This window comes from Mercenaria mercenaria, chromosome 5, assembly GCF_021730395.1.
Source record: "Mercenaria mercenaria strain notata chromosome 5, MADL_Memer_1, whole genome shotgun sequence".
In the NCBI taxonomy this organism is placed as follows: Eukaryota; Metazoa; Mollusca; class Bivalvia; order Venerida; family Veneridae; genus Mercenaria; species Mercenaria mercenaria.
In genome coordinates, this window is record NC_069365.1 from 78,271,055 (window position 1) to 78,283,299 (window position 12,245).

Here is a 12,245-nt window from a genome sequence, read left to right on the forward strand (position 1 = left end):
AGTTTTCCCATGAGAAACGGTCATGCAAATTTTCTTCGTTGATTGCACTAATTCTTTAGTGTTATAAGATGGAATGTAAGCAGTTTTTAGCAAAACGGTTATAGAAATTCTTGTTAACAGCAAACACTGTGTATATTCAGGTTTGTGTTTGGGACTTTTTAGGACCTCATTTCTCATCTGTTTAAAATGCTTCTATAATCATTAATGTCATTTCAGTTGATAAAATAGAAATCTGCTACTTTTTACTGGAAATCTGCTCATAGCAGCCATTGTATTAGTCTGTAAATTTGTTCAACATGGGGATGGTTATAATGCAGCTTGAGCTTAATAGATTCATTCAGTATGTAAATGTTACAATTTAATTGCATATTAAATTGAGGACAATGTAAAAAATGTCGAAATGAAATCATTATTAAAATCGATAAGTGCCATCAAACATTTAAAAGGTTACAGTGTGAAAATAATGAGAAGTTTTGGTGACTGTATGCGTAATCATTCATATAATATTTCTGTGACTGAAAATAAAGGGTTCGTTATTATACAATGTATGGTGATTAAAAATGATTAATATACAGATGCCAGTTTTGATATAATGCATGTTCTTTAAGTTATTTGGTAATATTGGATCACATTTGTTTTCTAATTGGTAGTACAACTTAATTGGTAACGATGCTGTTGCTTATAGAAGTTTGTGGTTTTATAATTATATTTTCATATTCATAAACATGATAATTTTATAAATCCAATACATAATATGATAATGAGTTAACATGTTATTATCTTTCTTGAGTAAAGTATCTGTTTGGCTGTAAATCCAATGATTCAGAAATATTTTATGTATATAAAGGTCAAACATTGATAGTTTATGTAACAAATTATCAGTTTTTAAACCGACATGGATTTGAAAAACTCACTTCTGGATAGCGACTATTACAATATGAACCTTTCATCAGGTCATTATAAGTTTGAAATTTATAACATATGGAGCATCTAGATAAACTACTGGTTATGAATAGGCTAATTAGTTAGCACTCAGATTGTTTTACTGTTGAGTGTGATACCTTGACAGAGATAAATGGAATGCCTATCAGATTTACATCACGAAGGGTCCATTTGGTCTAGGGGAACTATTTTGTTCATTGTAATTAGTATACTACTTCCCCTGGAATTTTTAATACAGATGTTAATTGAGATATTCGGGATTTGGACTGAGTAATTTTGATATACATTTAGTATAAATTTACATTCAGTAAATATAGATATACTATTATCCCGGCTTTGAATTTTGGGGGATAAATTTATAAAGTAAATTTATTGTGGCGGAAAATTCTGACAGCCGGGGATCATTCTGTTAAATAAATATCCTAGCAATTACTTGGCCGGGTCGTTGGTCTTACTTAGGTGGAATATTCTTCGATCTGGTGAAGTTGCTGGAGTACATTTCAAAATTTAGTTTTTTCTGTGAGCACTGGGTTTTGCCCACAAGCTGTTGCTAGGCTTGGTATCTCCTATGTGTCTCTTTGGCATTGTAAATTTCCTTTCGATAGGACCGAATATTGATATAGTGTTCGCAGAAAAATGCTAGTGTCTGTGTCATATTGTATGGCAGAAATATTGGTAAATTATTGTACGTGTATTGTACACAGCTGAAATATTGCTAAATTATTTATGTGTATTGTACACGGCAAACATATTGCTAGTCCGTATTGTGCACAGCTGAAATATTGCTAAATTATTTACGTGTATTGTACACGGCAAAAATATTGCTAGTCCGTATGGTGCACAGCTGAAATATTGCTAAATTATTTACGTGTATTGTACACGGCAGATATATTGCTAGTCCGTAGTGTGCACGGCAGAAGTATTGCTAATTTATTATACGTGTATTGTGCACGGCAGAAATATTGCTAATTTATTATACATGTATTGTACACGGCAGAAATATTCCTAGTCCGTATTGTGCACGGCAGAAGTATTGCTAATTTATTATATGTGTATTGTACACAGCAGACATATTGCTAGTCCATATTTTGCAAGGTAGAAATGTTGCTAAATCAGTGTACTTTTGTTGTATTGCTAGTCCATAATGTATGGCTGAAATGGGTGTGAAATTATGGTACGTATATTGTACATGACAAAGTGCAGTGTACACGGCAGAAATATAGCTATTGTCCGGATAGATATATATATATATAGCGCTGCAGAAATTTTGCTTAAAGTTTATTCAAGAGTGCAGGCATGTTTGGTCCTCGGTTGTTAGAATTTTCATTACATTGTCTTTCCTGGGTCATTTTATGTGACAAAATTCAGGCTTACATTTAGACAGAAAGATGCGGCCACAAATTATCCAAACTTATTAAACTGTCAATGAATAAGTTGCATAACTTGAAGTGATATTGAATCACCAATTTGTAAATGAAATATTTGTCAGTGTTTGAGAAATTAAAAGGAAGTGTATTTCAGAATTTGTGTTTATTATTATTCTTATGATTCATAACTCTGGTCCTTAAATAATGAAAGAAGTTTAATGAAATTCTACCAATTGGTTGCTTTGTTATGTACAAATCTGTGGACTTTTTAACAATTAAAGGCAATAACTCTAAGGAAACTTAAACAATTAAACAAGAGCACCACCTTGCGGGTGCTGACGCTCATCTGACTTTTTTTTGTATAATAAAAATATTGTCCTACCCATGATTTTCTAAGTCTAAAAAGGGCCATCATTCTTGCAAAAAGCGGGACAGAGTTATATTTCTTGATGTACAGCATCCGCTTATGATGGTGAAAAACTGTTGCAAGTTTTAAAGCAATAGCTTTAATAGTTTAAGAGAAAAAGTTGACCTAAACATAAAACTTAACCAAGAAATCTGATATTTTCTAAGTCCAAAAGGGGCAATAATTATTGCAAAAAGCAGGATGGAGTTATGTTTCTTGATGTACAGGGTCAGCTTATGATGGTGAAAAACTGTTGCAAGTTTCAAAGCAATAGCTTTGATAGTTTAAGAGAAAAAGTTGACCTAAACATAAAACTTAACCAGGAAATCTGATATTTTCTAAGTACAAAAGGGGCCATAAATCTTGCAAAAGGCAGGATGGAGTTATGTTTCTTGCTGTACAGGGACAGCTTATGATTGTAAACAAGTGTTGCAAGTTTAAAAGCAATAGCTTTGATAGTTTAGGAGAAAAGCTGACCTAAACATAAAACTTAACCAGGCGTTGCCGACACCGACCCAAACGCCGATCAAACAGATGAGCTAAAAAAAATGACGGGCATCATCGATGTATGCTGGTTCATAGTTACTTCAAGTTTCATGAAATTCTACCAGCTTGTTACTGAGAAATGGCTACGGCCATGGATTTTTCATTTAATCAAGGGCGATAACTCTTAGGGAAATTGACCAATCAAAAAAATACTTGATAGCCATCATCACAGTATGCTGGTTTATGTTTATTTCAAGTTTCATGAAATTCTACCAGCTTGTTACTAATACATGGCTGCGGGGGGACATTTTTTGGGCATTTTTCATTAAATCAAGGGCAATTATATTAAACTTTAAGGGAACTGACCAATCAAAAAAAACAAACTTGATGGGCATCGTCGCAATATGTTGGTTCATGTTTATTTCAAGTTTCATGAAATTCTAGGTGCTAGTTACTGAAAAATGGCTGCGGACTGACGGACGGACCGACAGACAACGACATTTGAATACCCCCCTCCCGATTTCATCGGCGGGGGATAATATATACCACTTATATAGGTGAAAAAATCACTGACATTTCAATAATGACCTACAAGCATAATCCTGTAGGAGGCAACACATTATCTCATCATGGGAAAATTTGTGTGCAGTACAAAGATAATGCACATTAAAGTTATGGAACAATTTTACTTGAACTTCAATAGTGTCTTTGACCTTTGACTGATAACCATGGGTCATGTGCGTGGCACATAGTCTAATCATGGGAAACATTTCTGTACAGTAATAAAAAAACCTTCAGTGCGTTTAGGTTGTGGACCAGAAATAAATTTTACTTGACCTTAAAACAGTGACCTTGACTTTTAACCAACAAGCAAAAATTATGTCATCATCGGGAGTGATTGTGTAGCATTAATAAGATAATCAATCAATGCCTATAAAAATTTTGGAGCAGAAACAAGTTTTACTTGACCTTCAACTGACCTTGACCTTTGACCTACAAACACAAGTCATGAACACAAATAATCTATATTCTGCCCTCTATTTACATAACAAGTTTTATAAACCTAGCTTGAATACTTTTCGAGTAATTGTAGGATTCAGATTCGCTGAAGGACAGACGAATGGACTGAAGGTATTCCCATAGTCCTCTCCAGTATTCTGGACAAAAAACGGCTCTCTCACCTGAAGATTTTTTGTTTTGAATTCTACAGTCATTATCATCATCAGAGGTGCCCAATGAATTCTTATTTGGCTCTTCAGCACTGTTGCTTGGAGTGGTCATATGTACATGCTTCTTGTGTGAAATTTTATCCTCATTTGAATTGTCAGTTTCTTCTGCAGTGGCAGTGTTGCTTGGAGTATTCTCACATGTGTGTTTCTTGTTTTGAATGCTACAGCCATCATTATCATTAAGGGCATTGTCAGTTTCCTCTGCTGTAGCAGTGTTGCTTGGAGTGTTCTCACATGTGTGTTCCTTGTTTTGAATGCTACAGTTGTCATTATCATTAGAGGCATTGTCAGTTGGCTGTGATATCGCTGTGTTGTTTGGCTCATCCACACACAAACTACCTGCAGAATTACTGTTTTCATTATTTCCAACAATGTCTTCTCTCATCTTGCTAATAACTTCCTTCTTATATCTTTTTGAACACTGACATTCAACAGGAAGCAATAGTCTTGAATTTTTCACTGGACGTTTACTTTTTACATTTGCTGGTCTTGCTGGACAGGTTTTGTGATGTCTCCACAAATATTTATATATAATCTCAGCATTACAGAACTCACATGGTAAATACTCTGTATAATGCCTGGGTATTCTCGATCTATCCTTAGTGATTAGGACCCCTGATCCCTTCATTTTCACATTCAAGTTATGGACATAACTTCCTTTAGCTGCAAGATGTGCCCATATCCTTAGTCTTTCTTTAGACTTTTTTGGGAGACTTAAAGCTCTTGCTACTTCAGGTTCACTTGAGTGTTTATTTTCTAAATGTCTGGCAAGTTTTAATGGAAGTTTCTCACAATAGACACAGCATAGTCTTTTTTGTTTTCTCTCCATATTGTCAATAGTTATTTCACGCAACTCTTCAGGACTACCAACAGATGATTCAGCACCACTTTCTCTAACAAGATCAAGCATTTTTATTTTGCCCCTCTCAAGCAAGTTGTCTGTGGACAATATAAGTCTGCTATTGATGCATTGATGAACCTTATCTTTTGGTACACAGTGATCTGAAAGGGATACAAAACACTCACAATATAGTTCCAAATTAATTTCCAAAGTTAAACAGCACTGGATCGGCACACATAAAATATAAGATAATATTGATGGCCCTTTTTTTTGGCTTTTCTGGGTTGTTAGGAACACTCTTCAACTCACAGAGGAAGATTCCTATCTTTGAATCAGACAAATATTTTTTCTTATTTAAAACTTCTTTTTTGCAAAAATTATGTTCTATGTATTTAAGAAAATAAGGCATTAATTCCATGATGTTTCATGACTGCAGACCAATGCATTCTCAAGTCATTGAGAGAAAATCATTTTCAGTCTCAAGATCACAGTAACCTTGACATTTGACCTACTTACTTATCATGTAAACAATACGGGCTGGTCTTCCAACAAAAGACAATCATTCTATGAAATTTGACCATTGTGAGACCAAGCATTCTCTAGATTTTGATCAGACACAAAAGGGCATACCTATATAAAGTTTAAGGTTGTGTCAAATGTGCAAAGTAATAACGGAGATAAAGGTAAAGTGTACCAAAACTTTTACAAAAGAGGGCTTAATTCATGGAAATTTCTGCAACAGAAATGCACCATATGTCACATCATGTCATGTATATGCACACTTTACATATTGCCCTCTTTCACATACCATGATTTATGAACCTAGCTTTAATACAATTTGAGTTATTGCAGAATCCAGATTTGAAGACAGACAGACAAAGGGCATTCCTATATTCCCCTCAACTGTTCAGCTTGTAGGGAACTAATAAGTAGAGAGTGCATAGTCTCTTAAAATTATAGGATTATTACCTGCAGTAAGTAAATAAAGTAGGTCAAAAAACAAGGTCACAGTGACTGGTTTACATTTGATAAGTAAAGAATACTTAGTCCTTCAAGAGTAATGAGGCTCCATGGTTTTTTTTTCCTTTATAATAGGGGCCGTTTATAGGCCCCTTCCCCTCAGAAAATTTCTTTAAAATCATGCAGTTTTCCCCAAAAATTGACTTTACATCAGGTTTTTTATTCCCCTTTGCCCAAATACCGAGTTGTTTTTTCCCCCAAATCAGAGGCCTGGGCCCCTTCCCCTCCTGGTAAAAAAAACCCCTGGGCTCCTGTGCAAATTTGCTTAAATGCCACCAAGTAGTTCAAGAGATGAAGTTGTTCAAATGCCAGTTTTACCTCTGGCTACCCCTAGAGGGGCCAAACATTCTCATTTGAATTCAATTGGGAGCTCTAGGACCTTATAACCATGCTTACAAACCAAACCTGATGAAGACCTAACTGGTCTATAACCAAACTGGTTAATAAGAAGAAGTCATTTACAAGAGGGCCAAGATGGCCCTAGGTCGCTCACCTGTGTAACACACCAAAACAGTGTAAACATGTTTTACTTAGTGACTACATGGACAAGTATTATGACCAATTTTCAGTAAGATAGGACTAAAAAATGCTGCATCTTGAGTGTAAACAAGCATTTTCTTTGATTTGACTTTGTTGACTAATTTTTTACCCCACATGACCCAGATACGAACTTGTCCAAGACTTCATGATAACAAACCCTCTGACCAAATTTCATGAAGATTGAATCAAAAATGTGCCCCTAAGGTGTAAACAAGCTAATTCTTTGATTTGACCCCATGATCTAGTTTTTGACCCCACATGTCCCAGATAAAAATTTACAAGATATTTCATACAGACAAACATTCTGACCAAGTTTCATGCACATCAAACAAACAAGAGTTTTTACGCACTTTTCCTTTGATTTGACTGGGTGACTAAGTTTCTGACCCCATATGACCCAGTTTCAAACTTGGCCTAGGAACCATCAAGATACACATTCTGAACAATAAGCCTCCCAGTCATAGTCAGTTATTGACTGTTGGGAGTAACATGTAGATGAGATGAAAATAGGGTCACAAATGCTTTTCCTTTGATCTGACCTGATGAACTAGTTTTTGACCCGACATGACCTAGTTTCGATCCAGGCCTAGAGTTCATCAAGATAATCATTCAGTGCAAGTGTGTATCAAATCAAAGGATAAATGAAACCTCTATACGGCTGAAAAGGCCAAAATAGAAAATTTTGCCCCTTTCAGGGGCAGTAACTCTAGAACCCATGACAGAATCTAGCCAGTTTTTGAATGGAACTGAAATCTTATTTTGACTAAAGTTGTATGTAAGTGTGGTTAAATTCAAGTATAAAATGTCACTTTTATCATGTTCACAAAGTAAAAATCATTAAGTTTGGCTCTTTTATGGGTCAATTAGGGGAGGTAACTCCGGAATCTATGATTGGATCTGACAGAATCGTGGAATCTAAGATTTATTGTTGTTGAAGATATTCTGCAAGTTTGTATCAAATCAAACCATATATGAAGTCCCTTCATGGCTGCAAAAGCCAAAATAGCAGATTTTGGACCTATGAGGGGTCATAACTCTGGAAGCCAAGACAGGATCTGGCCAGTTTTTAAAAGGAACTGAGATATTACGCCAATAAAGTTGTGTGCATTGTTTGATTAAGTTGCTTGCAAAATGTGGCCTCTATCGGTTTCACACGCCAAAAAGGCTAATTTTGGCCCATTAAGGGGCCATAACCCTGCAACCCATCATGGGATCTGGCCAGTTTTCAGAAGGAACCAAGATATGCCATAACAAGTCTTGTGCAAGTTTTATTAAAGTTGATTGCAAAACGTGGTCTATCTCGTGTTCACAAGCCAAAAATAGCCAATTTTGGCCCTTTAAGGAGCCATAACTCTAGAACCTATGATTGGAACTGGCCAGTTTTTCTAAAGGATCTAAAAGAAGTTGTGTGCAAGTCTGATATAAGTTGATTGCAAAATTTGGTCCCTATCAAGTTCACAAGCCAAACACAGCAAATTTTGGCCATTTAAGGGGCCAAAACTCTCTAACCCATGATGGGATCTGGCCAGTTTTCGAAAGGAACCAAGATATTATGCCAATGCAAATTGTCTGCAAGTTTGATTACAGTTGATTACAAAATGTGGTTTCTATCGTGTTCACAAGCAAAAAATAGTAAATTTTGGCCCTTTAAAGGGCCATAACTCTGGAACCCATGATAGGATCTGGCCAGTTTTTCAAAAGGAACTGAGATATTATGCCAATACAAGTTGTAAGCAAGTTTGATTAAAATTGACTGCAAACTGTGGTCTCTATCCTGTTCACAAGAAATTGTGTAAGGACGGATGACGAAGGGCGATATCACAAAAGCTCACCTTGTCACTATGTGACAGGTGAGCTAAAAATCAAAGGCTTTTCTATTTCAGTTCTAAAAACAGGCCCTAAATGCAGTGATAAGAAACCATTTAAATAAATGTGATAGAGGTTCATGCCAAGATGCTAGAGACTGTAGTTTGATTTACATTAATTAGGGATTTCATGAAAAAGAATAGTTTCATTGCTTTTCAACTTTTAAGCTCTGCAGTCAAGTAGAACCATTTGAACTAAACTAGGATGAACATGCAAGAATGCTACAGACCAAGTTTGTATAAGATCTATCAAGTTGTCTATGATATGAGAGAAAGTTGTTTGAATGTTTCCTCAATTTTTATCTTTAGCTCTGATAGCCAGTTACTGCAGTCATGGGCCAGTTATTGCAGTCAAGTAGAACCACCTGAACATATGTGATGATGGCCCCATCTGAAAATCGTCTCAAACTATGAAATAAATATTCTTTGTCGGTACCAGAATCTGTTCCTTCTCCAAAAAACTAATAGGGCAACTGACACTACACATGATACAAAAGATCCAGCAAGAAAAGGTAGAGAAGTATAAAATGAAAGAAGAAATAATTTGTTCTCACCTGAGCATTTCTTGTTTTGAATTCTACAATTATCATTATTACAGGTGTCTAAAGAATTGTCAGCTGGCTTTGCTATGGTACTGTTGCTTGCATTAGATTCAGAATCAGTGTTTTTATGAATTGCACAGTCATTGTCATCATCAAGGGTTTCTAAAGGATTGTCAGTTGACTCTGTTATGACAGTGCTCTCTGGCTCATCCACACTCACACTACCACAAGAATGACTGTTTTCATTATTTCCAATAATGTCTTCTCTCATCTTGCTGCCAACTTTCTTCTTGTCTTGTTTACAGCCCTGACAATCAGCAGGAACCAATAATCTTGAATTTTTTACTGCATCTTTACTTTCTACATTTTCTGGTTTTCCTGGACATCTTTTGTGATGTCTCCACAAATTTGCAGACACAATCTCTGTGTTGCAGAACTCACATGGTAAATATTCTTTTTCTTTTTTGGGTATTTTCGATCTAAACCTTCTGATGAGGACCCCAGTTCCATTCATTTTCACTTTTAAGTTATGGGCGTAGCTTCCCTTGGCTGCTAGGTGTGCCCATATCCTCTTTCTTTCTCTGGATTTTTTTGGAAGGCTTAATGCTTTTGCTACTTCAGGTTCACTTGCATGTTTACATTCTAAATGTCTGGCAAGTTTTGAAGTAAGTGTCTCACAATAGATACAGCACAACTTTTTTGATCTTTTTCTCTCCGATTTTTGACCAGCTTTTTCAGCTTCACCCTCACTAACATCTTGTCTTGTGTCCTTGCGGAATTGCTCCACTGACAATATTGTTCCACTAGTTATGCACTTAAAAATCCATTCTTTAGGAACACAGTGACCTGAAAGGCATACAAAAAACCTAAATAACAATATCTGTTCTAGTTTAGTTTCAATAAAGAACATTATTACGTTATAAAGGAACTGGGCATGGACACTTGACACATAATAACTAGAGTGAGAGTAGAATTTCTTACAGCATCAACACAAAACCAACATAACCTGGATTTGCTGAAAATGCACTATGACCATTGCAAGAAACATATTTGAGCCGTGTCATGAGAAAACCAACATAGTGCATTTGCGATCTGCGCAGTCTGGTCAGGATCCATGCTGTTCGCTTTCAAAGCCTATTGTAATTAGAGAAACTGTTAGCGAACAGCATGGATCCTGACCTGACTGCGTGGATGCGCAGGTTGGTCTGGATCCATGCTGGTCGCAAAGCCACTATGTTGGTTTTCTCATGGTGCGGCTCATTTCTTTACTTGTAAACATGCCAAATGAAGCACATGAGTAGTAACTTGCTCTTAACTTACATGTCATAAGAAATAATGACACAACATATAAGAAATAAGCAGACACTCTACATACAATAATACTTCATGAAAAATGAGGAGAAATCTAATTTAATTCAACATATATCTGAAGATAAGAAGAGAATAAACACTCGAGGAATGAGTACAGACAACACATGTCATGAGAAATGAAAAGACACCAATATATTTGTCAGTCTTTGACAAGAGAGATATGGTGACTAGATCAATCACCTGACATTCCCAGCTTAATTGATATTAAGTTTGGAACAAGTTAAAATGCTATTAAATATCAAAGCCCTAAGCCTTATGGTTTTAGACAAGAAGATTTTCAAAAAAATTCCCTATATATGTCTATATGAACCATGTGACCCCTGGAGTGGGGCCATATTTGATACTAGGGGAGATAATATGAACAATCTTTGTAGAGGCCCACTAGATGATGCTACATACTGAATATCAAAGCCCTAGACCCTATGGTTTTGGACAAGAAGATTTTCAAAGTTTTTCCCTATATAAGTCTATATAAACCATGTGACCCCCCGGGGCAGGGCCATATTTGACCCTAAGGGATAATTTGAACAATCTAGTTAGAGACCCACTAGATGATGCTACATACCAAATATCAAAGCCCTAGGCCTTGTGGTTTTGGACAAGAAGATTTTTAATTTTTTTCCTTTCGGTTGCTATGACAACCAGAGTTCTGCATGGAATTAAATTCTTTGAACAATTGTGAAAAAGGACCACCCAAAGATCATTCCTGTGATGTTTGGTGTAATTCTGCCCAGTGGTTTTCAAGAAGTTTTTTTTAGAAAATGTTGACGGACGCACGACGGATGACGGACACTGAGCAGTAACAAAAGCTAAAAAAAACACTGTAGATCACAGATAGATGAAATTCCTACTATCCTAAAAGCTCGACTGAGCTAAAATGCCCATGTCTCTGAAATATGGTAGCAACAACAATTATTCTTTCTATAATAACAGCAAGACAAAAATGTTTGTCACCAACCTGTCGTAAGGTGTTCATCGTCTCCACATATGTAAATTGTATCTCGTGTTCTGGAAAACTGCTCTCTCCCACCAGTAGCATTCAGCAAATTCCTGATATCATCTGAAATTCAAATTGAGATATATATTCAACCATATTAACAGCATATTGCAATTTGAAGCACACAAGATTGCATAATTATGTGGACTGTATGTATATAGTATAGTAACAAAAAACAAAGTCCTACATCTCTGCACCATGCATAAATAAGGTTGGTACTGATCACTTGTGTGGATTTTCATTTAACTGTATGCAATGGTTCAGGAGATTAGGTGCACACATGATTGCAAGGGCAGACTCTAAATACATAGCATAGTAACATAAAACAAAGTCCCATAACTCTGCAGAATATTTATTTAAAAGACTGCAACATGCACCATGCACAACTAGGGTTGGTGCTGATTTCTTGTGTGAAGTTTCATTAAATTGTGTGCAATGGTTTGGGAGATTAGGCACACACATGATTGCATATGTAGACTCTATGTATATAGCATAGTAACAAAAAACAAAGTCAAATAACTGAGCAGATTAAGAATCTTAAATGCACCATGCACACAACCGCTGTTGTTACTGATCACATTAAGGAGGGGCGGTGGGGTTTTGTTTAACATTACGACATAATACCAATATGTCATAAAG

General features: G+C 35.9%; 1 protein-coding gene across 3 annotated transcripts in view; it reads right to left on the minus strand.

Moving 5' to 3' along the window:
* The window catches only part of LOC123557703 (uncharacterized), a 169,666-nt gene that overhangs the window by 12,277 nt on the left and 145,144 nt on the right, over positions 1-12,245 (minus strand). For all 3 annotated transcript variants that reach the window (XM_053544064.1, XM_053544065.1, XM_053544063.1), the window contains 3 exons: positions 11,568-11,669; positions 9,251-10,084; positions 4,383-5,432 (listed from right to left, as the gene is read on the minus strand). In XM_053544064.1, the coding sequence (XP_053400039.1) occupies positions 4,383-5,432; positions 9,251-10,084; positions 11,568-11,669 (1,986 nt within the window). The remainder of the gene's footprint in view (positions 1-4,382; positions 5,433-9,250; positions 10,085-11,567; positions 11,670-12,245) is intronic.